Raw genomic sequence first — 25,833 nt, 5'->3', positions numbered from 1 at the left:
TAAAAACTTCTCAGCATTACCAGAAAACAGTTTTTGAGCTGTACACAGTCAAAGCTGGAACACCACCACCATGTAACTTCTGTGAGAAGAAAGTCATCTTGGGGGACAGGAGATAAGAGAAGGGCAAGCACAGGAAAAGAATATGTTGTTGGGGTTTTTTCATAGCACGAGACAAAAGTGGTCATAAACCACTTAAAGGCAGAGATGGATATAGCAATAGAATAGAACAGAGTAGGATAGACATGGTAGTTCCCAGAAAGATTTCCACTTTCTTCTAAGATACCAATTGCCACAGCATCTCTCAGTTTCCTGGAACAGACAAATTATTGTGGTCCTTCAGCACAGCCTGACAGCACCACTTTCTGTGCACAAAGCACCATGACACGCTTCCATTCAAAGCCACCAGCACTAAGGTGAAAATTCTGCTGCCTGTTGACATCTTTGCTCACCACTTACTGTTTCTTCCATCCCATCTTTTTTTTTTTCTCACTCAGTTGAGTGTCTCAAATTTAAAAAAAAAAAGAAGAAAAAAACCCAAACAAACAATTCAAAGGACTGTTTTTAAGAGAGGGTGAGAAGACCATGCCAGACAGTCAACGGAAATCACTCCTTCTTGCAAGTGTGAGGCTGTTTTAAGGGCTGCATCTGCTCTGGCTTTCTCTTTAGTGAGCACAGGAGATGAAATCAGGAGATGTTGCTGTGACCTCCCAAGTTTCCCCACAGCCCATCTCCATGTGACACATCAAGCAAGCATTGGGCATCACAGGTGATGGAGGGGGTCAAAATACCCTCCATTTAGGTTCAAGCACCGAGTACTCCTTTGCAAGTCTATTTAATGCTCTAGCAGGTGCCTCTCTTGATGGAGGGGGTCAAAATACCCTCCATTTAGGTTCAAGCACCGCATTTGAAGACCTGAAGCAAAGCAGCTGCTTCTCTTAGGTGTCCAGAGCCTCAGGGAGATGTGCTGAGCTCTGCAGAGCTCCTTCCAGCACCTGCACTCTTACAGGAAAGACCCAGCCTACTCCTGAGCTGCTGCCTCCTCATTGCCACCACTCAGACCCACTGCTGACATGTCTGCGAGAAGCTCTGCCCACATCCAATCCAAACTATTCTATGATTCTAAGACACCTCCAACCCAGGCAACGTGGATGGCTTCTGCAGACATGCACCCCATGTCCCTGCCCAAAATGCAGCACAGGCACCAGCTGGTACCCACCTCAGCTGGAGAGCAGCCATCCCTTGTTTCATCTGCCAGGTCGGTGCCACTGGTCTCAGGCAGCAGGATGCAGAGCAGCCCTCCCACCACAGGGGTACTCCCGAAGATGGCCATGGGGATGGCCCGGTGGTACTCGCTCAGGAGGCGGATCAGTGGGGCCACGATCCCCGCCACCCGGGCCGACATGGAGCACAGCCCCACACCGGTCTGCCTGGGGGAGTGAGGGAGAGTGGGAGGTGTGGGCAGGGCCTGGTATCCCCTGGGCCACCGTGGGACTGAGTGCCACCATGGGGACATCCAGGTTCTTGCCCCACCACTGCCACCAGCCATGCTGGAGGGAAGCCCTGATGTGTGGGGAGACCTCACCTGATGACAGTGGGGAAGAGCTCTGCGGCGTAGACATAGGAGGTGGAGAAGGAGGCCGAGGCAGTAAATTTGCCAATGGTGGCCAGGACGGTGGTCACTACAGGCTGGTCTGAGGGGAGGAGGAGAGACCACTGCTGTGGGATGAGGGAGGTCCCAGCACCACTCGGGGTGGAGGCTGACAATGCATGGTGACAACTGTGTCACCTACAGGGAGCCATCACTTCTGAAGAAGTGTCTGAACAAGGACTGAGGAGCAGCTCTGCCCTGGGGCCCACCAGCAGCACATTTTGCATCTCATTTCCCCACGTATTAATTTTCCCAGAGGACAACTCTGCTAACAGGTGGCCTCCCAGGCTCAGCTCTACCCTCTCCTATTGTGATCAGCAAGAAAAACTTTGCTGATCAAAATGGGCCTTGGGGGAGTCAACCATGCGGCCAAGGCACCAGGGTCAGCTCAGACCCTGAGAGACATGAGCCAGTCTGGTTGGGAGGACAGGACTTGCACCAGCAAGGGAAGGGTTGGGGCCCTGTGCCTTCCTGTCCAAGAGGTCAGCCTCTCAGAATGGGAAGAGGTTGCTCACCTTCAGGGATGCCAGTGATGATCAAACACACCAGGCCACTCAGCACCAGGAGAACAACCTGGGTTTTCTTCCTCCCGAACCACTGCAACAAGAAGATACAACCAACACGGGCTGGGATTTCCACTGCTCCAAAGGCAAGCTGTGTCAGGTAGATGTCCAGACCAAAATTTGTCACGTTCAGACTCAACCCGTAGTAGACAAGACTGTTCACAAACCTGAAAGCCAAGCAGGACAGCAATGAGCACATCTATTGGCCATGAGCAAATACAATATTGATCTCCAGTGACAACATTTTGACCAAGCCATATAATTTCCAAGAGGACATAAAACCAGACGAATACCAAAGGACAGCCAAAGCTGGGATGGCTCTAACGTTTCCCAAAAAGCACATGTCATCTTGAATAGGCAGAAATGGAAACACCCATCAATAACCCAAAAACCACAAGGTGAATGTACAGTTATGACTATCAATCCCTTCTTTTCTTCACATAGAAGTTTGGAAAGAGGGGACAAGGGGATGTCTTACCAGGCACACGACATAATTAATGTCACATTCCGGAGGTGCTTCTTCCGAAAGAGATCCAGAGTACTTCCAGACTTGGTCTGTGTCTCAGGCTTCAGCTGCAAAACGCAGAAAGCCAGAGTCAAACCAGGCAAAGGAAACCCATGGCTATCTCCCTTTCCATCTGCAGTCAAAGGGAAGCCTCAGCGCAACAGGCTTGTGACCCCAAACTGTTCTGGAAGGGAAGGCAGCCCAGTGGGACTGGGCTCCCACATCTGCTCTGGTTGCCCAACACACTGGTTTGGTGACTAAGAGGTCCCTTGGGATGGGCATTTCCCCAAGGTAGGGACTTTGAAGTGGGCAAGGAGGTAAGCTCCCTTCAGGCATTTCCACACAGAAACCCACAAACTAAACAGTGACCTGGTGCTCATCCTCAGCACTCCTGAAATCCTGACAGAAGAAAAGCCAGGGAAGCAGTTGAGTCCTTTCCAAATCCCAAGGGGAACTCCAGAAAGCTCCAAGTTGAGCCTCAGCAGAAGCTCTGCCCCTTCCCTGACCTGGTCTCTGGTACAAGGCAGCTGGAGCTGGAGCCCTCCACGGTCCATCCCCAAGCCATCCCCAGTGGGCATGGTAAGAGGTTGCCATTTAGGTTCAAGCACCGCATTTGAAGACCTGAAGCAAAGCAGCTGCTTCTCTTAGGTGTCCAGAGCCTCAGGGAGATGTGCTGAGCTCTGCAGAGCTCCTTCCAGCACCTGCACTCTTACAGGAAAGACCCAGCCTACTCCTGAGCTGCTGCCTCCTCATTGCCACCACTCAGACCCACTGCTGACATGTCTGCAAGGTGCTCTGCCCACGTCCTACTTACTGGATGGAGAAGAAAAAGGCAAATATAGGAGCAGATCCTGCAATCTGCAGCAGCCTCCAGTTGCGAATACCATAACTCAAACCAGCCAAAATCATCTGCCCAATGGCAAAACAGCAGTGAGAAGTAAGCACCGCCTTCGGCCGGGAGGAGACACCAATCCATTCTGTAGCTGAAAAGAAGAATTATGGTTCAGAGCTACCCATGCAAATGATTTCCCCGGATACAAACAGGGTGTTTTCCCTGGAGAAGAGCTCTCCAGAAGGTTAGGAGAGGCCAGCAGTCAGAGCGCTGGTATCAGCCACACATGAAGTCACCAGCATTCCATGAGATGCATCACCTCTCCTTATTGTCAGGCTGTCCTGGGCCTCTGCAAGAGGACATGAGGCTGAGGTACCTCACCACTCTCCTCTCAGCATCCACACAGCCCCTCACTGGGGCAGAGCCGGGGCCCAAATCAAGTCCCAGAGCCACGGGGCTCCATCCTCACACTGACCTCCTGAGCTGGGAGGCTGTCCCCTTGCCCTCCACGGGGCACTGCCATGGGACAGATTCTCCCCATGGCTCTCGCTCAGCGGTGGAGAGATGCCAAAGTGCCAAAGGGCAGTGCAGAGCGAGACCTGTCCTCACCTCAGGATTTTTCAAGTCATACATGATGACTTTCCTTTTTTTTTTTTTTTAGGCCTTTCCTACTGCATTTTGAGAGGCCACATCTCTCTGCCCCAGGGCAGGGGTGTCCTACTCACCCAAGGCCAGTATCGTCATGGTGATCCCTGACACCGAAGCCCCCACGACACACCTGAAGGCCATGTACACGTAGAAATGGGGCACCAAGGCAATCCCTACACCAAACAAACCCTGGAGGAAGACGGAGATCAGAATGATGGGCCGGCGGCCGATCCTGGGGAGGAAGAGGGAAGAGAGAGTTGGTATCTGGAGAGAACCCCCTGGAGATGGGGAAGAGCCCAGTGGGATGGTATCGCCCTATCTTGAGGGTGCTAATGCTCAGACCAGACTCTGGAGCGACCCTGTGCACCCTCTGTGCCCTTCTCCCTTCCACCCACTGTGTGGCCTTGTCCTCACGGGACCTGAGGACTTTGGTCAGGGTCCCTATTAGTAAGGAGCAGTGACATAATTCCCAGGGTGCAGAGCCCAGCCAGGCTGGGAGCTGCGTGTCGCTCTGAGCACCACCCGCTTTGCTCAGGCCCTGGAGGGGTGGTTGTCTCTCCTCACCTGTCACTTAGTGGCCCAAAGATCATGGATCCAAGGAACAGACCCAGCATGTAGACCGACTGGGCGATGTCGTGCAGCTCCTTCCTGTCACATACTAGGTCGAACTGGAGGGAGGAAATACAGAATCACAGAATCTTCTAGGTTGGAAGGGACCTTAAAGATCATCTTGTCCAACTGTCAACCTAACTGACAAAAATAGACACCCACACAACAAACAAGGAGCATCATCACTAAACCATACCTCCCAGCGAGGATACAGATGCTTTTGTTCTCGTGGGGCTCCAGATGCTTTCTCATCCCACTTCCAAGGATGTGAGTCTCCACGGTACACACATAGCACCCAAGTCAGAGGTGGGACAAGCCCGTGGGTCACTCAGTGGTGCCCCTCTCCCAAGCACTGGGACCTACAGGACTCCCCCCAACCCAGGCATCCCCAGGAGAGCCTCCTGCTTGGGATGTTTTGCTTAAAGTGGGACTTGGGACAGAAGTCCCAGCACCTCGCTTCTCCTAGACTGCCCTCCCTCCCAAAGGAAGAAGGATGACTGCAATACGAGTCCCCCATTTTCTTTAAGAGATGATGTTCTGCAGCTGCCAGCATCCAGAGGACATCTATACAAAGAGTCACACAGAAGGCATCCCCAGGAGAGCCTCCTGCTTGGGATGTTTTGCTTAAAGTGGGACTTGGGACAGAAAGTCCCAGCACCTCGCTTCTCCTAGACTGCCTTCCCTCCCAAAGGAAAAAGGATGAGTGCAATGCGAGTTCCCCATTTTCTTAGAGATGATGTTCTGCAGCCAACAGCATCCAGAGAACATCTATACAAAGAGTCACATAGGGAAGATCACATACAGGCTCCACAGAGAGGTCAGGGAGCACTGAGAGAAGTTCAGCTCTGCTCACTGCAGCATTCCTGGTGCTGCTGAAGCCCCTGGTGACAATCAGATCTGTGGCTTTGCAGGCTCTCCTCTCCTCATCAGACCCTGCACCTCCACACAGAGGGAGGAACGGTGAGGAACTTGCTCTGTTCAGGACAACCCTGAGCTGGAGTCTCCACACTGACACCCCGGGACAGACACCCCACAGCTGCTTGCGAGAAGATCACATACAGGCTCCACAGAGAGGTCAGGGAGCACTGAGAGAAGTTCAGCTCTGCTCACTGCAGCATTCCTGGTGCTGCTGAAGCCCCTGGTGACAATCAGATCTGTGGCTTTGCAGGCTCTCCTCTCCTCATCAGACCCTGCACCTCCACACAGAGGGAGGAACTGTGAGGAACTCGGTTCGGGACAACCCTGAGCTGGAGTCTTCACGCTGACACCCTGGGAGAGACACCCCACAGCTGCTTGTACTGATGATTCCCCAGCATGTGTGGGAGCAGAAATTAAGCATCAGGGTGTCCAAAGCACAAAATTGTGCACAGGGACAAGCTGGGAGGTTACCCTCAGTCTGCAGAGGGGCAGCTAGACCCAAAAGGTCCCACCAGAAGTGATTAATCACAGAACCACATGGGGTTGGAAGGGACCTCTGGAGATCATCTCCTCCAACCCCCTGCCAAAGCAGGTCCACCTGAGCAGGTTGCACAGGAACATGTCCAGGCGGGTTTTGAATGTCTCCAGAGAAGGAGACTCTACCACCTCAGATGATCAGATCCCCCCTCAGCCTTCTCTTCTCCAGACTAAAAAGTCCCAAGTCCCTCAGCCTCTCCTCGTAAGGGAGATGCTCCAGGCCCCGAATCATCTTTGTAGCCCTCTGCTGTGCCCTCCCCAGCAGTTATCTGTCCTAATCTCTCCACTGGCTCTGCCTGTGGCAGCCTGCCCACACACCACCTCTCCAGAACCCCCCCGGGGACTGGGTGGTGGAGCCAAAGTCCTCCCAAATACACCTGCAGTAGATCTCAGCCCAGCCAACTTGCACAACAACTGGCACAACAGAACTGCAGGAGAGGGCTTGGGTGTCCCTTCCCTTCCCCATCCCCAGAACATCAAAAAGCAGTTACCATCTGTATTGCAGCCTGCCCACACACAACCTCTCCAGAACCCCCCCTGGGGACTGGGTGGTGGAGCCAAAGTCCTCCCAAATAGACCTGCAGTAGATGTCAGCCCAGCCCACTTGCACAACGGCTGGCACAACAGAACTGCAGGAGAGGGTTTGGGTGTCCCTTCCCTGGTACACACATAGCACCCAAGTCAGAGGTGGGACAAGCCCGTGGGTCACTCAGTGGTGCCCCTCTCCCAAGCACTGGGACCTACAGGACTCCCCCCAACCCAGGCATCCCCAGGAGAGCCTCCTGCTTGGGATGTTTTGCTTAAAGTGGGACTTGGGACAGAAGTCCCAGCACCTCGCTTCTCCTAGACTGCCCTCCCTCCCAAAGGAAGAAGGATGACTGCAATACGAGTCCCCCATTTTCTTTAAGAGATGATGTTCTGCAGCTGCCAGCATCCAGAGGACATCTATACAAAGAGTCACACAGAGAAGATCACATACAGGCTCCACAGAGAGGTCAGGGAGCACTGAGAGAAGTTCAGCTCTGCTCACTGCAGCATTCCTGGTGCTGCTGAAGCCCCTGGTGACAATCAGATCTGTGGCTTTGCAGGCTCTCCTCTCCTCATCAGACCCTGCACCTCCACACAGAGGGAGGAACTGTGAGGAACTCGGTTCGGGACAACCCTGAGCTGGAGTCTTCACGCTGACACCCTGGGAGAGACACCCCACAGCTGCTTGTACTGATGATTCCCCAGCATGTGTGGGAGCAGAAATTAAGCATCAGGGTGTCCAAAGCACAAAATTGTGCACAGGGACAAGCTGGGAGGTTACCCTCAGTCTGCAGAGGGGCAGCTAGACCCAAAAGGTCCCACCAGAAGTGATTAATCACAGAACCACATGGGGTTGGAAGGGACCTCTGGAGATCATCTCCTCCAACCCCCTGCCAAAGCAGGTCCACCTGAGCAGGTTGCACAGGAACATGTCCAGGCGGGTTTTGAATGTCTCCAGAGAAGGAGACTCTACCACCTCAGATGATCAGATCCCCCCTCAGCCTTCTCTTCTCCAGACTAAAAAGTCCCAAGTCCCTCAGCCTCTCCTCGTAAGGGAGATGCTCCAGGCCCCGAATCATCTTTGTAGCCCTCTGCTGTGCCCTCCCCAGCAGTTATCTGTCCTAATCTCTCCACTGGCTCTGCCTGTGGCAGCCTGCCCACACACCACCTCTCCAGAACCCCCCCGGGGACTGGGTGGTGGAGCCAAAGTCCTCCCAAATACACCTGCAGTAGATCTCAGCCCAGCCAACTTGCACAACAACTGGCACAACAGAACTGCAGGAGAGGGCTTGGGTGTCCCTTCCCTTCCCCATCCCCAGAACATCAAAAAGCAGTTACAGACCTCGGTCAGCAGGGATGGTGGTTCTGCTGAGGGGTACACCCAGCCACTGCTGCATTTCTCCGTGGTGTTCAGGCCGTAGGTCACGATGGAGTCCAGGTCCCAGTCCACCGGTGAGTACATGGAGCACTGCTCGAAGGACCCCTCCGCGTCCCGGGGCAGGGTGAGGTTGAGCTGCTCTTCCTCGGTCAGGTTGGGGCCCACGGCACGGATCCAGCTGGTGTCGCAGTGATGAGGCACATGGGGGACCATGAAAAGCTGGCAAAACTGGTGGAAAGCCACGCTGAGGCAGGGAATGACGGAGAGCAGCACCAGCCGTTTCTGGAACGGCCCAAAATCACCAACCGCTTTCAAAATTTCCCCGACGCCTGACATTGGCAGCCACGTATGGAACAGGACAGTGCTGGGACAGGCTTCCCAGAGGGCTGGAATTAATGTTTAAACCTAAGATAAGCTCTGCAGTCATAGGCGGCCACCACAAGTATGTAAAGACAGGGTAGACTTAACGCCTGATGTTTTACGTGTCCCAAGTGCACCGTGTAATACATTAATCACCTCTGTGCCACCCACGAACTCACCGGGCCTGCTGCCGGCTGGAGCAGGAGGACCTCTGTTTCTGGCAACCTGGGTCACCCCCTCTGCCAGGGCCAAGGTGGTTCAACAAGGGAAAAGGCTCTTCTCCAAAGGAACTGCAAGCGCTGCGTTTGGTGAACTGCCGAGATGGTGGTCCCCAGCGGTTCCACTTGGGCAACCAAGGGTCAGAGGGACCAAGACATGATGCAGACCTGGGAAAAGTCCAGGGGAACAGAGCAACCAGGAACAAGCTACGCATGAGATGTCCACCCTTCCCACCAGTTCCAGGCCAACCTAGGGGCTGGTGGGGACTCTAGACGGGGAAGACTCGGGGAAGGTGTTACAGGGATGGGAGAAACCTGACACAGGGCAATGCTGCTCGAGGCAGGTTTGGCAAATCTCAGCTCAAATGACCATTGAGAACAGGAAAACAGCTCTGTTCAGCCCATCCCTGACCTAGGGATGCCTGGGTCCCCTTTGGGATGTCCATGAGGCAAAGCCTCCAAAAGTGCCCAAAAGCGACAAACCTCCTCCCCAAGACACACCATCCAGCCCAATAAGCACAAACCAAACACATGGCAATGGACAATTTGTTCTTTATTGATTAAAAATTAGAGACATGCAGTAAAATACAAAGTCCAAAAAAGGAAAAAAAGCCTGAATATTTTACATCTTTCGTTATAATCTACAATACACCAAAGTTGTGAAGAGGATCCGTTTTCATTAACAGAGCATTGTCCTTAAAAGTAGGAACTAACTTAAAATTACCACCTGCTTCCAGGTTCAGATCAGAAATTTGCACAAAAAACCAAATTCTTAATGACACTGGAAAACAATTATGAACAGCATTGGCACTTACTGGAACAACATCAGAGAAGACAGTTGTCTAGAACTGTAATAGCCCAAGGAAGTATTTTGGATCCCTGCCCAAAACATCTGGAGATCTACAGAAAAAAAAAAAAACATCAGTTTCTTCCTTACTTATTTTCTCCATTTAAGAACTGAGGAGCCTTGGGTTAGTGTGAGCTCAAGCTCTTTAAGTCCTGGCTTTGGGAAGGTGGGAAATAACTTAATAAATAGAGATGTTGCATTGTTCCATTTGAGCAGTTTCGAGTCCTACCTCTCTCAGCACCAGTACAGAAATGAACAAGGGGGTCCCCACGGCATGCAGGCAGGAGGGAAAATAATACTGTACCACATCTACCTTGTCTCCCTGTCCTCAGGGTTTCCGATACATCCCTATCCACCTACAGGGTGACAGGAAAATTCAGATGCCAGCCTGCTCTTCTCGAGCCAAGAAGCTCGATGGAGGAAGCCACAGGGAGTGCTTCATGTCAGACAACAGGAGAAAGAGCCGGAGGTGCCACAAGTATGTGGCCAAACTCAGCCACCACCGACTCCCTGGGCTTGAGCATCTACTTCTTGGGCTCTTGAGAGCATCTGCTCAGCACCCAGGGGTGGCTCTTTCTCCCAAACCCTTCCTCCTCTCCCTCCGCTTCATCCTCACTGGCCACAGGGCTGCAAAAAGCCCATGGGGACATGCCCAATATCCACCTAGAGGCTAAAAGCAACAAGGGGGGTATAAAAAGAACATGCACAATTCAGGAAGCTTCCACAGCTGCTCATAGAGAACAATATATAAATACAGATTGTTCATCTGAAGACTTGGAAATTAAAAAAAAAAAAAACAGAAAGAAAAGAAAAAAGTTGTAATTGAACCCAGTCATTCCGCTTTAACACTCTGTTTCTGCATTGTTTGTGGCTGATGGAAACCAAACACGTTTCCATCTGTGTGTTAAACGACAGGCTTACAATTTTTGTGTAGAAAACACTCCAGAGCCAATAGCAGTTACAAAGGCCAACTGTGAAACAGTAGGAAACAACAAAATAAAAAAAAAAAAACAAATCAACACCATTTATTATTCACATATTGCATTACAAGTGTCTCTTATCAAACTCCGAGTATAATTTATATTATTCATGTAGAAACTCAAATTCAACACCACATAGAGAAAGAAAAGCTAAATAGGTGTGTGACAGGGTTTCAGTGACATCCTGATCAAACGTGGAGGCTCGGGCCCAGGAGAAGGCCGGCGACCCGAGCGGTTAGTGCAGGAGGGACACAGCCCGGCGCTCGCTTGCCCAGTACTACCACTCTACTGGCAACTGGTTATTGCTGTAAAACACGACAGGGGTGGTTCCACGGGTACCAGTTTGCAAAGGACTGGGAAACACGTCAGGAATCGGGGTGGGGAGGGGGGGACACTCGCGCAGCCAGGCAGAACAGAGCGGGTTTGGGGAACAGTCCAAAGCGCGTCTTTTCCAGCCGCAGAGCGACACGGAGCTCTCCCTCTGAGCACGAGGGGTTTGTGGATCATCTGAAAGACCAGTTTTTCCAGACAGCAGTGCCTCATTGCTCTGCTTCAAGAACAGACTACGTCTAAGATGCAGAACGAGAAGACGTTTTGAGGAAGGACTGCTTAACGTAAATTAAAAGGTTCAGCCCTCATGCCAGGCCTGGCACTCATGTGGAGAGAACCAAAATGGTTAAAAAAAAAAATAAAATAAAATAAAATTAAGGCAGTTTACAAAGGGAAGCTGACTTCTAACACCTCAAAGTCAAGGAACTTCTCAAAAACACAAACACAAGGGAAGGCAGCTCTCCCTCCCGCGGGTTAAGACTTGGCTTGCTTTCTCAGGTGCAAGCATTCAAACCAGCACTTTTAAAAAACACACAGCTGAAGAGAAGCAGATTTCTCAGCACTCCAGGTGACCCAAACAACGTGTACATTGGTGTTTCAGATAGGAGGAGAAGCAGGTAAAGAACAAAACAAACAGAAAAAAAAATGATCCGTTCAGTATTAAAACTTGTGCAAAAATAGCAAGTGAAAAAAAAAATTGAAACCACATGTAAGCAAACATTTAGGCAAGATCATCAGAGCAGTGGAACCCCCTGCTTCGTACTCAGTAGTATTTTTCTTTAAAGTAAGGCAATAATAAAATGAACATGCAGGCAATGATGTGTTGGATCTGCATGTTTGAGATGACAGATACAAAAACATGAGAGTTGTTTACAAAAGGTGTAAACGCCATCGGTAATTTCAGGAAGGTTTGTGATCCTATTAAGGAAAAATGTTAAAGCTTCTAGGAAGGGGCTGTAGTTCAATTCTTTGGCAGTAGTGGTTTTTTTTTTTCTTTATTTAGGCTAACAGAAGCATTACGAATATGCACATGTGGGTTCTCGGTTGGGAAACGTCTCCTGGGACCATGGTTTAGCTGATGCTGAGCTGTGCAAATCCTATAAGTTTGCCATCATCAGGAATATCTGAGCCTTCGACACCAGATGCCTGAAACACAAGGAACAGAGATCCCAATAGCAACACACACGCTCTGCCCTCAGACCAAGGTGTATCCCACACGGCCTGGGGAGGGAGCAGCCACAGGGCAGCTTTGCACTGAAGGTGTATCCCACACGGCCTGGGGAGGGAGGAGCCACAGGGCAGCTCTGCACTGTATTCAGCAGCTCACACTACCCAAAGTTAAAATTGAGGAGGGTTTTATCATTATTTTTGCCTTTTTTTTTTTTTTGAAGCTAGGAAGGGCTGGGACTGAAGTTTTGCCAATGCCTGCTCTGACTGGGGCTTCGTGCACTAACTGGGGCAAACCAAGTGAAAATTCCTTACAGAAAGAGTGAAAAAATAATGGCACTTACTACTTCACTATCAATAAACTGGTTACACCTTTGCTTTGCCGCTATAACTACCTCTGAAGGATTAAGCTGCTGTTAATTCTCCTCCCCAAAACTTAGTTTTGGTTCTCTTTTTTTTTGCTCCCCACTCTTTTTTTCCTTCATTTCGTTCTCAGAGACCACATATTTGGACCCTCCCCACTCTCCTTCTCCAAGACAGGAGGCCATGGCATTTCTTAGCCCACTTACCTGCCCTGAAGCATTTCTGCCCTTTCTGGGCAAGGGCACATTCCAAGCCCAGAAAATACCCTTTTGTAATATTTTTATATTAGCTAATTAGCCAGGATAAGGGAATGTTTGTATTAGCACATCATCTCACACTTATCTAACCCAGGTGCTGCTCAGAGGGCACAAGCAGGGAGCCTGCATGGCCTACTCTTAGACAATCAGTAGGAATCTTTGGGGGAAAAAGGGAGGATTTAGAGTGCATACATTAGATGCCTGCAGCAGACAGCCCAGGCATCTATATGCACGGCAAGTGACAACTTGTTGAATTAGGGAACAGGAATAAATACCAGTTTGAAAGTGACGGATCTGTTTGCTTGGGGCTCTTCCACAATTTTCTGCAAATTAGCTGCAACTGAAATCACACACACACACAAAGAAAATGGGCAAATATTAGGACAGGCTATAGAAAAACATCCCAAACTCATCAGGCCTCTTTCTATTACTCAGCAAACTCAGAACTTTTTTTAAATGATAAAAAAGTTCAGGTCTCAATTAGACTCAGCGTACTTATATCAAATAAACTGTGAAAATGCTGCCATTTGGAACTATGCTTCTTTTTCAGAGGTAGTTATTTTGTTCCTGGACGTGGTGGGATTCATAGTTATAAATTGCCCAACTGCACCTGGAAATCCAGTTAATTTTACACTAGCAGCCTTTCCAGGTATTCCTGTGTATAAGGAATAGTTTTGCTTGCTGTAGTCAAGACATATAGGCAGCGCTGGCAGTTTGCAAGTCTCACTGGCCACACAGGACACATTTATTTGGCAAACTGTTGCTAGAGGAAGGCTGTTTGTACCCGTACAACACGTGCTGCTGCCCCAGTGCGTGTGCAATTCACACTTCCCTCTCTTAAAACAAAAAAAAGCCTGGCTGATTCCAGTCCCAGACCTCTCTTGCACAGGACCTGTGAGCAGTACAGGCTTGAGCAGCAATTTGGCAATGCGTCTATGTCAGAGGATAATGATTTAGCTGATGCATGGATTAGCCTTCATTTTGCATTATAAGGAACATTTGCTTCATAATGTTTCCAACATAGATGATATTCTGGCATACTGGGGGTTGCCTAAGTGTACTGACATCGAAATGTCACCAGAATCAACAGCAGTTTTGTAGAGCTACTGGGATAAAGAACCCAGGCCACAGCAAACTCTCCAAGTCCCCACTCATTAGGTCATTTTAAACACGCAAAAAATTACTGAAATGGTTAAAACAGAGTAAATAATTCATAATTACCTATTACCAGATCTCTGCCATCGACAAGACCTGCTGAAATGAGTTCTTGAGACACACCATCAGCAGTATCTGTTGGGGAGAAACCCATGAGCCAGTCACCCCATAACAGAAATTGTCCAAATGAGGACAAAACACAAAACTTCCCCTTCACCAAAACCACCTCCATCCCCACCACCAGCTCACCTCTCCCTGGGGTAAATTCAAATCGAATATCGTTGAGCTCTTTTTTTGAATTCCTATGGAAAAAAAGAGAATTTTACATAGAAGAGATCATTTCATCGCACTGATGGGTGCCCAAAAGAAGACTCTGTCGTTGAATGATCAGTCTGTGAAATTCTGACACTACACCCTTCCCCCTCAAAGGGCAAAAACTGATCACTTGGGTGTGCATCTGGAAGGAGGGCTCTCGGCACAGTAGGTCCCTCAATCTGACAGAGCTGGAGTAGGCCAAAGTCCAGGATAACTGGGTGCCACCCCTCTGGTATAAGACCACCTTGTTCCACTGTCTCAGCAACTCATATCTGTCAGCAGATACATCCTTGGAGCACATCTTTGGGAGGAAGAAAGCACTCTCTGACTGCAGATGCACACACATTTTGCAACTGTCCAGGAATGGCTGGGAGGTGACACTCAGAAGTCCCAGTCCAATCCCTATCAACAACCAAGATGCCTACAGAGATGAGAGGCAGGTTCCTTAAATGAGAAACATTAATATATGCAATGGCTGTAGAATGTGCTTACAATCCTTCTTCTGCCTACTTCTAGGGACACAGACCAGAATCCATGTCTTTAATTGGGGATAAGCTCTTCACTCAGAACTGGCTGAAGTTGTGCCCAGATAGAAAGGTGATGGTCCAGCACAAGGCCAGAATCCCTGGATCCCTGATCTCCTTTAGGGAACCCAGCTAATTCTTCCTTCCCACCTCATTAAGAGTTTAGGAATAGTTATGCAAATATCAAAACCTCTAGCAACCTACAGCTCTTGCTAAGATGAAGAAGTGGATGATATAAACTGCTCTTCTGGGTCCCAGTTTTGGAAGAGTGGATGAAAACCAAGCTGACAAACGACATGTAATCATCACCCTTTTAATTAAAAGGAAAGATGCACTACAGAAGCCTTCCAGTGTCCCTCTCTACAAAGACTCATTGTGACAGAACAGGTTGGTTTTGTGTCCTTACCTTAACCTTAGTACAAGGCTGATGGGGACTTTCGTATCTTCCTGTACCGGAGCTGCAGCAGCAGGGGCAGGTGGGGCCTGCAGTAAGATTGCATCATTTTAAAGCAGATTAAACAGTTCCTTTCTCTGGTTTTAAAGCTAGAGATAACTTTGATCAACTATAAACACAAATAAAAGTTTAACTCACCATTGGAGTCATGACACTAGGGTGAAAAAGAAGACAGACTAATAAAACAGGAGAATTTCATGCTTAAATAGTAACCCAGGTGTTCTCTCTGCAATTGTCTTGAAAAGATTAAAAGCTACTCGACTTTGAGAAATGCCTAAATGGCAGGAGACTTCAGAAGCGCTAAATGTAAAAAGGACTGCTTGCTTTGCATCAAAACTTTAGGTTTTATGGCATTCACGACAGCTTCAAAACCTGCTGTGGTTTAACCTCCTGCCCCAAACTTCTCATTTAAAAACCTGATATACCTAGGAAATAATTTAATTGGCAGATTAGCATATACTCAGGGTTTTTTGTGAGATCTTTAAGAATATCTAGCAGCAATTTTACAGTTGCCTATTGCACTTCTAAATTACTTCTGAGTGATTACTGGAATGTGTAATCAAAGCATTTTATATTGGTCAGCAGCAGATTTCAAAGCAGGAAAGATCCAGGTGGTGTCCACCCTTATAGCACTTGTGATACTTCTAGTAAAGGGCTAATTGTTATTAAATCTCCACCAAACAACCCCCAAACAAAAGACAAAGGGGTCAATCACTCTTCCACTGCACAAGTCATTTGTACTGCACATGTTGAGGCAGGGATTTTAAATCTGCAGCAACAAGACACACATAACACTAGGCTGATAATTTAAGCCTAGAAGTCTTGACCAAGTTTTTTCATCTAAATCACTCGCTTGTTCACAGGAGGGAAAAAAATAAGCTTTTTTTTAAGACTAGCATTTTATTCTATCTGTTGGTGCTCTTGCACCGACAACGCAGCTCAGGGCTTCCCATCACAATCTCATTTCTGTTGAAGCTGAAAGCTTCACCAGGTCAGTGCAAACAAACCCAGGCTCACCGAGAAGCCCAGAGGTCTGCAAAACAGTAACCAAGGAACTACAAGAACCAGAGGAGAGCTATAAAGAATAAACACAGCGATACAAAGAGCTATAAAGAAGAACATATTCATTAAAAAAAAGGAGCTATAAAGAACTCACTGACAAAAAGGTATGAAGTTCACCTTAGACAAGCCACCAACAAAGGACCTATTGGGCACTGGTGGCAGGGAGCAAGATACTCTGCTGGTGCAAATCAAACCACTTTCCCCAAGACCAACGCTGCTGTTTCATCTTACCAAGAGTCTTGGCCCTCACTGCTGCTGCTGTTTCAACTGCTGCATAAAATTCAGGGATTAAACACTGGCCCTTTTTCAAGAGATTTAAAGGGGTTTAAGTATTGAAGCTACTTTTAACGTAGCCAAGGATATGTCAGACCCCAACTCCACTATTTTTGGTCAATGACTAATGCAGTGTATTTAACAGTTCTGTAAAGAGGAACATGAGCTGACTGCAGGGAAGCGATACACGTATCTTTCTATGTTATTTTAAATAAAAATAATTAAACATTTCTAGGAAGGAGTAAGTCTAAGGGTCATTTTTCTGACCAACGCTGCCAAGTCTCTTCCTCTTGGGTCTGCCAAAGGGCGATGGCAGCGTGGCCCCCTCCAACAGCAACAGCTTCTTCCCACCAAACATGAACATTAGTGAACATCTTTCATAACAGGTGCCATCATTCAGGAATTTGGCAAACTCTGCAGTGCTTTACTCCAGCAAATCAAAAAACACATTCCAAGTTTCTCAGGAATGATTTGGGTTGGCCCTTCTTCTCTTTTTAACCAAAGTCAGAGCTCTTTCCTGACTTTTCTAGGCCTGTCTATCTGTATCCTACACTTTGAGATGATGTAGCTAAGAATTAAACACAAACTTGTCGAGCTTTCACATTCCCTGTACTTCCCCTCAAAGGTCCATTCTCCCTTCTCTGCTTGAAATTGAAGTGTTTGAAAGCACCCCAAGGTTCAGAGCTTCCTGAAGACGGAGCTTCTCCCCAATTTTTGACATCTACAAGGACAGTTTTAACCTAGGCCTCCCTCTTCTGAAGTCTGGAGAACTTCCATGTTCTAGCTTCTTCCTCAGACTTTTCTCTCCACTCTTAGCCCATAGATGCCAGCGATACTGAGACACATAACAAGAGTCTGTTTGTGCTACACCTTAAATACCAGGAAAAAGCAGCTGCCACTTAAACGAGACTCTCCTTTTTTCTTACCTTTAACCTTGCCTCAAGCCAGAGTCTGCTCCCTAAGTGGCATAAAAAGTCACTGCTTGCCCACAGAATAAGAATGAAAAACTGCTGCACCCACATTGATGGTCTCCGTTTTGCAAGTCACCTGGGATTCTGCATCAGTCACAGCACTAAATCAACTCCAGACAAGCAACTTCCATGACTTCAGACCATTTTAGCACATCCACAAAGCTGAAAGCTTGGTAGGAAGGGTTTCTGATCTTACCTGGGCTGCTGCTGGGGCTGCTGGAGGAGCCTGACTAGGTGGAGGTACAGCAGTTTGAGGTTGTGCAGGTACTTGTCCTGCAGCCTGAGGTAGTTGAGTAGGTGCCTGTGCTGGAGCATTGAGTGAAGGACCTGGAGGCTCAGCTGATGGGAAGAGCTGCAAGAAAAAAGGCATTTTAATGAGTAAAGGAACTCAAGAATTCCGATTCAAACCTCAGCTTTCCAAAAAGGGCTTGTTTGCTGCATAAATCACTTAGGAAAGCTCAATGCCAAGGGCATTCCCAGGCCTTCAGGACACTAACATTGATCCCAAGTTGGTGTTCAAGGGGTTCAATGTTTCCTTATGTCCAGGGACCCTTTCTGCCCCGAGATTTGCAAGTTTTATTCACCAATAAAGAAGGTTAAGAAACAAAGATATCAGAATGACTGTGGATCTTGGACTAAAATTGCACTCTGCAGCTAGCAAGGCTGGATGCACACAGATCACATGGCAGCTTGGACGAGAGCACCCTCTCCTTTAGTTTCCCCCCTTCTCAGAATCTGAGTCCTACTTATATTTTCAAGTAGCCATGCAGTTATAGCAGAGCAACTCTGCTTTGACTTTAGTTCCTTTCAGAGAACGCAGCCTAGCAAAGCATTAAGAGAACTATCGACAATTTATCCCATCATAAAACAAAGGTCAGGGTCAGAGAAATGTGGATATTCAACTGGAAAATGAATTCAGAGCTTAAGTTCTTCAAAATACACATGACAGGTTGGTTTAGGATCAGACTTACTAAAGTCAGCCCCTTGCAAAAAAATAATAATAACCATATGCAATTAATTGGACACTGGGGGAAAAAAGAGCTAAATTAAACTTTAGCCTTTTTTACCTCTTGCGTTATTCAGAACAGAGAAACTAATTTTGGCACAGTGGCCAAGGAAATTCAAACTTGATGGCACTTCTGCAGTGTGTCCTCCAACATACTCCGCTAAGTTGTAGGAAAAAATAAATCACCGGGGCAGAAGACGTCCAAATATATTAAGGGATTTATCACAATGAGGAAATTCATCCCCAAAGCATTCTGGTTTTCAGCTTTTTCTTTGAATTTGGAATTTATGTCAAATTACAATGCCAGTACTGTAGTCTGTCTTAAGATCTCCCTTTATAATCGATCCTTAGAAACAGCTAAAGGAAGAACAGGATGGCCTAACCCAAGAAGAATTTCTAGAAAACAGTTCTGTTTATCTTTCGAGACAGGTAGGGAAAAGATTGACCCAGCGCAGTCGCTGGAAGATAAGCAGTCCCTATCACTGAAAGATAAGATATACTAACATTCCTAATGTAAGAAACACAGGACAGAACCAAAGGCAGGTTATAAATATCAACTGAAGTTTTGATTGCTATCAAATATTACTACAGATTTATTTCACAGTTCCAAGCATAGGTTCCAAACCATGCTAATGTCTACAGTGAATTAGACAATGCAAAGCAGACATTTTAAAGGGGTGTTTTGTTGGTTTCTTTTTAAAGAGGAAATTGGAACACCATTGTCTGTTTAGATTATTCTTGTGACCAATTCATTACCTTTTGCCATAGCAAGTAGAGTTGAAACCAAACTTACCCCAGGAATACCTCTTGGCATTATACAGCCAATGATTTCTTTTATAGGGATGTTTTCAAGTAGAGCCCAGCTAGATACTACCTTCTACTGCACAGAATACTGTTTTCAAAGGTTAATAAAAACATGGTGCTTGAAACAACTAGCAGAAACTCATCATTTCAGGAAGCCCTTTATAATTATAACTTACCTCGGAATTCTGTACAGGCTCTTTCACTCTGGGAGACTGAAAAACAGAGACAAAGCTGTTATTGCCTAAACAGAAGTGAAACATTTTGACTAGAAGGATTTGTCAGAACTACACCAAACATATGAAATATATATAATTGCTTTCAAGTTACATATGTGTATTAAGATGCATAATAAAAGGGACATCATGCAATTTGTTGGCAACCAAATCAGCCACCCAGAAACATACAGTGATGTTTCAGAACCTGCAGTTGATATTCACACAGTGCCATACAATACCCTAAGCTGCCGTCATTGTTAACCGTTACCAAAATCCAGTTCTCTTGAAGATCGCTCCGATTGGCTCCAATTACTTGTGCACCAAGATGGCAAAATCCATTTTAAGCTACCCAAGTCTTGCAGAAAAAAGATAAGCCACACAAACATGCCTTGAATAATTCCACTAGGAAACAAATCCCCTTCCTATACTTAGGAAACTAGTTTGCAAACCGACTTGCTTAAACCATAAAAAACCTTGAGAGGGGAGAGGGGGCTAAAAACCAACCTCACTTGTGCTGTTTTACAGAAAGAAACCTCTTGCCTGCTCTCCTTGTCCTTGGACTCTGCATTACACTTAGCAGAACACTGAGAGCTGGACACAAGTTCAGCAGCAGAACAAAGAGCTCAGAGGAATGGAGGGGAAAGTGGAGTCAAAGAAACGAGACCCGTCTTTGCTTATCAGTAAACCAAAGATAACATGCACTAACTGTTTCACATGAGCAGGAAGGAGTTGCCAAGTACTCCTGGAAATCCCTGCAATTTGACTTCTAACAGGTCCCATCACCCAGGACAGCTGGGATGGCTTGGTCCGTGCTGGGATTAATGAAACAGATGTTCCTTCTCCACACAATGGTCTAAAAGACAGGTTGTAATTAGGACAGTACAAGTTTGACAGAAGAACTAAGTCTCATCGTGCCACTATCTTGAGCCAGTTTATGCACTCACCAACACCACTACCTTAAAAAATGCAGATGGGAGCAATTTGTAACGCATGACCTCCTCATGAGAAGGTTAAAAAGTCTTATTCCCAGAACAGCAAGTGGCAAAAAGCCCTCTAGACAGGAGGAGAAGTAACAGTTCCTTCACGATGACTGTGTGTGCAGACAGTGTCAGGAAAAAAAAATAAAAATCAGGCAGCTGGAAAGGTAAAGCCTGAAATCCATCTCAATATGTTGAGTCTTCACTTGACAGTTACCAGGAAAGATAAAAAACGTGGCACCGCTCCCAGAGATAAACAGCCCCGCTCCACATGTGCAGCACTGTTCTTTCAGGAACAAAGCTCATATCCCAGAGTACTCGGATGCCTCAAGGAATAACTCTAAAAGAGCTCATCTGAAAGATCCCAGTGTGCTCGACACTGTACAGGCAAGTATGGAAACACTGGCCCTGCCCCACAGCTAACAGCTAACCCAGATAAATGACAAACAGCGGTAAAGTAAGTAAAAACATGAAGAGACAGAAAGGAAATAGGGCAAACATTCAAAGATGTTTACCTAATTAAGGCAGAAATAGGATGACTTTGAGGATGTGCTGAAACGTATTAGTTTTAACTGACTTTTGCTTGTGTAATCAGAGATGATGTGAGTTCCCAGTGAAGTGTGACCACACAGGGTGCCACCGCACAGACCCAGTGAATGATTTAAGAGCCCACACAGAACGATCGCTGTCATTCAAATTCAAGGTTTTCAATAAGCAAGAGCAAAGAAGTTTAGTAAGTCTTTATATCCAAAAGGTAACGTTGGGCCAGCAAGTCGCCTTATTCAATGAATTGGGCAGATAGTTCTGGTTGTTTGTAATAAATATTTGTCTGCTTTCACGTGCAGTCCAAGCAAAAGACTCGTAAAATACATGTTTGTACATTTTTTACATTAGGGCTGACAGCAATAAAACACAGGTACAGCCAGAATCACAGCATGGTTTTGTTCAGAAAGGACCTTTAAAGCTCCACCGAGTCGAACCCCTCTGCCACGGGCAGGAATAAAAGGTGACACCTAGTTAGTCTAAATTATTCTATCTTACAACTTAGTTAGAATTGCAGAGGGATTACAAGCAGGGGAAATTTACACCCTGTGTTTGAAATCCGGTCAAAGCACAAGGATTAACACTAGACCTCAACAACAATACTGTGGCAAACACTGGCAGTTTAAACACAAGCCCTATGATTGCTCGAAAAGGGATCAAATGTAAGAGGTGCACAGGCTCTCCCGTCCTTTCATCTTCGGGCTGAAAGAAATTATTCAAAAGCTGTGCATGGGAAAGGCACCCAGGGCAGGATTCAAGCATCCAGGCAGTAAGATGCCATGGTGCCTCTCCTGACCTCCAAAAAGGGTACAGGTTTCCCAAAGTTCTGTGTTATATCTTCAAGGGGTGTCTCCAAAATGACCACATACATCAAAATTTAAGTAACTGAATTGAGATCCACTGCTCCAATACCCATCCTAAAGGTTTCTTGAATGGGAGACCTAAAAGTAAAAGCTGAGCACGGCCCAAATTAGAGCAGTCTGAAGCAATATGCCAAAGCTCCAAGAGAAGAAGAAAGAAACTGGCTTGAAATGGGACTTTTAAACATGTGTATCAATTTGTTCTTTTCTGCCTAAGAGGAATATAACAAGTTCAGAACACAGTAAACAGCGTTAAGTCATACTATCCTGAGCTTGAACATGACAGAACAATAGAGTTAGGGTCTTTCACAATATTCCCTCCTAAAATTTTATTATATTTTAATCTAAAACAGGAATTTAGGAAGGATTTTAGAATTTAGGAAATTAGAAGATCAAGAATTTCAGTAGTATCCACCCGGTACCAAGAGATCCTCCTTGACTGTGCAATACAAAGCTAGATACAGTAATCTCTTTTTAAAGACACTATAGTTGTTGCCACAAAGTATGGAATTACTGTATCACTAGCAGCCATTGAAAAACCCAAGCATTTCAAAGGATGCCAAAAAGATACAAAATCTTGCATTTAAGTGTCTATAGACATCACCAGTAGAAGAAAAAGCAATGAAAGAGAAATGAGAAAAGTAGAAGTCGTAAAGGGATAAATGCTTCAAACCAATACTGCTTTTTTTTTCCTTTCCTATTGAAAAGCTACCTCTAGAAATCCTTCACTGTCTCATTAATTCAATTACAGAATGATTAAAATGCATAGTCCACGTCAGGCTACCTGCTGTAGTGAAAAGGGAACAGGCAAGCCATTACAGTTGAAATCCATACTGCTGACTAGTGGGAGGAAGACAATCTGGAAATTTATTGTAATCTTTAGTCGATCACTATTCGTGGCCTCTCTGGGTTAGTCTGACTTTGTGGGGTTTTTTGTGTATGTGTTGGGAGAGGAGGAGGAATTGATTTTTGCAGGATTTTTAAGTGCTAGACCAATCTCTCTTTGTGACTTCAGAGACATCATAACATTTTTTACTAAGAGTAATGAATTTCAGTGTAACTGAGGAGACAGAACCAGGTCCCGAGCGTTTCAGACATCAGCCATAAGCACGGGTCCTATTGATTTCAGCTCCATCCTGGAGAGGGCAGTAGGACAAAACCTCTCCTGACACTTCCAGAAGGAAGCATCTCAAACAGTCGGCACCCTTAAAAATGAGAATATCCTAAATCAAGTGAGTTACTATGCTGAGCTGGGAGCAGACTGTTTGAATTTTTGTTCCCAATTATGCTCAGCATCCCTGAATGAGACCAGCTGTAACCCAGAAGGATGACAGAAAAGAGATCAATCTGCTTTCTCTGGTTCGGCTACAAACTGGAGGGGAGAGATTGTAGTTTAATGTGTATCATACTTAAAATATGGCAATGTGGTTCCTAGGGATATTTAGACCTACCATAATTAGAAAACAAACCAGAGGCAAGAGAGCTATTGGAGTTTAAGAACCCACCCTGAGCTGTGAAATTGCTGCTCTGCCTTCCTCACTTTCTTCATCTAGTTCATCATCACTCCATTCCCAGCCACCATCTTCAGTCTTATGAAGACGTCCGCTGGAACCTGGGACTCTCCGGACCTGTTCAGCACAAAGACAGAACCAATATGTCAAGCAGACAGTTTCTACAGTTGATCTTTTTTTTTTTAGGAGAAATAGCACAAGAGCATCTTCAGGTTGCACCATGTGCCAGGGCGCTTGAGTATTTTATTGAAATGTCTCGTTCTGTATCTAGAAAATGCCACACTAAAATAATTCTCATTAAAAATGTGAACACAAACATATGAAAAAAAACCAAACAACCTAATATGACTGTAACAGCAAGAGCCCAGGAGGCTTTCAGTACCTTTTTGGATCGTTCAGTGATTGTTGGTGCTCTCTGCAACATCTTCTCTTGCAAAAATTCCTTATTCTGCAAAAGACAAAACACCAAACATTTGCATTGCTGAAAACATCTTTTGATTCCTTTACCGTCTTGATAAATAAACTGTTAAACTACTTCTAGCAGGAAGTGTTCTACATATTTTCTCCCCATTCCTCCAAAGATTTAAACGACTTTCTTCCTTTGGACTACAGCATATGATTTTCATCCTAAATACCTTTTAACTTAGCGGTGGCACCTTCCCTATGCAAAGTGATGGGCAATTAACAACCGAGGAGTTGTATACTATTCTGTCTGATGTTCTGGGGAACATGCTTATACTTATTATATCTCAGCATCTGACACCCTGCTGAGACATTTGGCACTCTTCCATTTGCAGATACTACACCACCTGGATCCAGTTATTTTGCTTTAAACTTGCTCCTAAATTTATGCCTGTCCAACTGTCAAAGGCAAACCCCAGATGTCAGGCCAGGATGCAGGAACTCCTCTTTGCTGGAGTAACAACGCTGAGGAACTGGGGGAGCAGGATTTAGCAGCTGAAAAAATGTACAGCTCTGGGGAAACTCCACCTGGAGTATTGTGTCCAGCTTTGGAGTCCTCAGCAACATGGACCTGTTGAAGTTGGTCCAGAGGTGGCCATGAAGATGCTAAAAGGGCTGGAGGACCTCTGCTGTGAGAACAGGCTGAGAGAGTTGGGGTTGTACAGCCTGGAGAAGCGAAGGCTCCAAGGAGATCTTAGAGCACCTTCCAGTCCCTAAAGGGGCTCCAGGAAAGATGGGGAGGGACTCTGTCAGGGAACGTAGCGATAGGACACGGCCAGGAAAGATGGGGAGGGACTCTCTGTCAGGGAACGTAGCGATAGGACACAGGGTGATGGTGTTAAACTGAAAGAGGGGAGATTTAGATTAGATTAGTATTTCACACCACATACATGAGGTCGGACAACCCTTGCGCCTCTGCCCAAAAAGTGCTCCCACAACTCCCCCGTGATGGTTTCTTGCATGCGGGATGGAAAGCTCAAGACACACGCTGTCACTGTCTGATAAGCAGCTCTTGGCATTATCAAAACATACTTTTATATAACGTAGACTGTCTTTAAATAGATGGTTCAGTATAGACCTATAGACGTTGGACTCTTCTGTCCTCGCGTTACAGCTGCCAGTTTGGCAGTGGCTGATATATGAGTGTTAACAGGCACACATTTTCACTTCAAGGTGCTGGTTTAAGTATTGCCTCATTTACAATAACGTTAATTTTCTACCACCACATATGCTAATATGTTACTCTGCAGCAGCTTAATGAAAGCAGGAAGGAAATTTTACAAACAAAGTAGTATAACATGAACCCAAACTCGCGTAACCAAACGGAGAAAGGTCAGCAATGTGTAAACCATCCTGTCACTTTGGACACCAAGGGTGTATCCAGTATAGAGAAGCAGACCATTCAGTTGCCTAAAATCCCATCTTGGACAATGAAAACCTAGTTAATACTGCCAAGAGCCCAGACATCAATCAAACTTGACCTAAAGCAAACTTCTACATTTCATAAATTGAATCACTCTCCTTGGTTGCACTCCTTAGATTTCCATCAGCTTTAATAGGACAACCAGCTCCTGTACAGATACCTACGTGTGGCCACTTCCTTTGAAGCATCTTAATCTGGGAGATGAAAACTCCTTCGATTAATTGGAGATGCTGCTGTGCTATCTCAGGTACCAGGTATCTTTTTGACAGTTTAATCTGTGTTTTGCCATGTATTTTGATCACAAACATGCCAGAGAAAAAAAATAAGCAAAGAGAAAACATTTCCTCATTCCCATGGAATACAAATTCTCCCTTGTATTATTTCTGTCTGTCTCCCTCAATAGGACATTGCATATGCACTGATCTCCAGGCAGTAATTATATAAATGCACACTGGCACTTCCAGGCTAGAAATGGGAATTTCCTACTATTTTGTATCACAGGATCTTCATTTTCCATAAGGCAACACAGGGTGAAATAGTTTCAGGTAGCCCTCAGCACAGTGGGCCCCATTCACTGCTGTGCATTCAGG

The 25,833-nt window shown here is 46.4% G+C and overlaps 2 protein-coding genes across 3 annotated transcripts in view; both read right to left on the bottom strand.

Annotated features, from left to right (window-relative positions):
- Positions 1-16: 16 nt before the first annotated feature.
- Positions 17-8,506, bottom strand: LOC106889642 (solute carrier family 22 member 13-like). Its single transcript, XM_014944862.1, has 10 exons — positions 8,131-8,506; positions 4,761-4,864; positions 4,274-4,428; positions 3,531-3,699; positions 3,223-3,337; positions 2,690-2,784; positions 2,164-2,378; positions 1,583-1,691; positions 1,217-1,427; positions 17-97 (listed from the first exon to the last, which is right to left on the bottom strand). Exons 1-10 carry the CDS (start codon positions 8,500-8,502, stop codon positions 17-19), a joined length of 1,626 nt encoding a protein of 541 aa, XP_014800348.1. The 5' UTR covers positions 8,503-8,506.
- A 772-nt stretch (positions 8,507-9,278) lies between these two features.
- Positions 9,279-25,833, bottom strand: part of OXSR1 (oxidative stress responsive 1) — a 99,478-nt gene continuing 82,923 nt past the window's right edge. For both annotated transcript variants that reach the window (XM_014945094.1, XM_014945095.1), the window contains exons 10-18: positions 23,741-23,806; positions 23,353-23,475; positions 19,429-19,464; positions 17,639-17,794; positions 15,089-15,165; positions 14,093-14,145; positions 13,910-13,978; positions 12,964-13,028; positions 9,279-12,047 (exon numbers count right to left, since the gene is read on the bottom strand). In XM_014945094.1, the coding sequence (XP_014800580.1) occupies positions 11,973-12,047; positions 12,964-13,028; positions 13,910-13,978; positions 14,093-14,145; positions 15,089-15,165; positions 17,639-17,794; positions 19,429-19,464; positions 23,353-23,475; positions 23,741-23,806 (720 nt within the window). In that variant the 3' untranslated portion in view covers positions 9,279-11,972. The remainder of the gene's footprint in view (positions 12,048-12,963; positions 13,029-13,909; positions 13,979-14,092; positions 14,146-15,088; positions 15,166-17,638; positions 17,795-19,428; positions 19,465-23,352; positions 23,476-23,740; positions 23,807-25,833) is intronic.

The sequence above is a fragment of the Calidris pugnax genome, unplaced genomic scaffold (assembly GCF_001431845.1).
Source record: "Calidris pugnax isolate Ruff unplaced genomic scaffold, ASM143184v1 scaffold54, whole genome shotgun sequence".
In the NCBI taxonomy this organism is placed as follows: Eukaryota; Metazoa; Chordata; class Aves; order Charadriiformes; family Scolopacidae; genus Calidris; species Calidris pugnax.
Note: the sequence above shows the minus strand (reverse complement) of the source record. Positions and strands in the feature narration are given on the sequence as shown.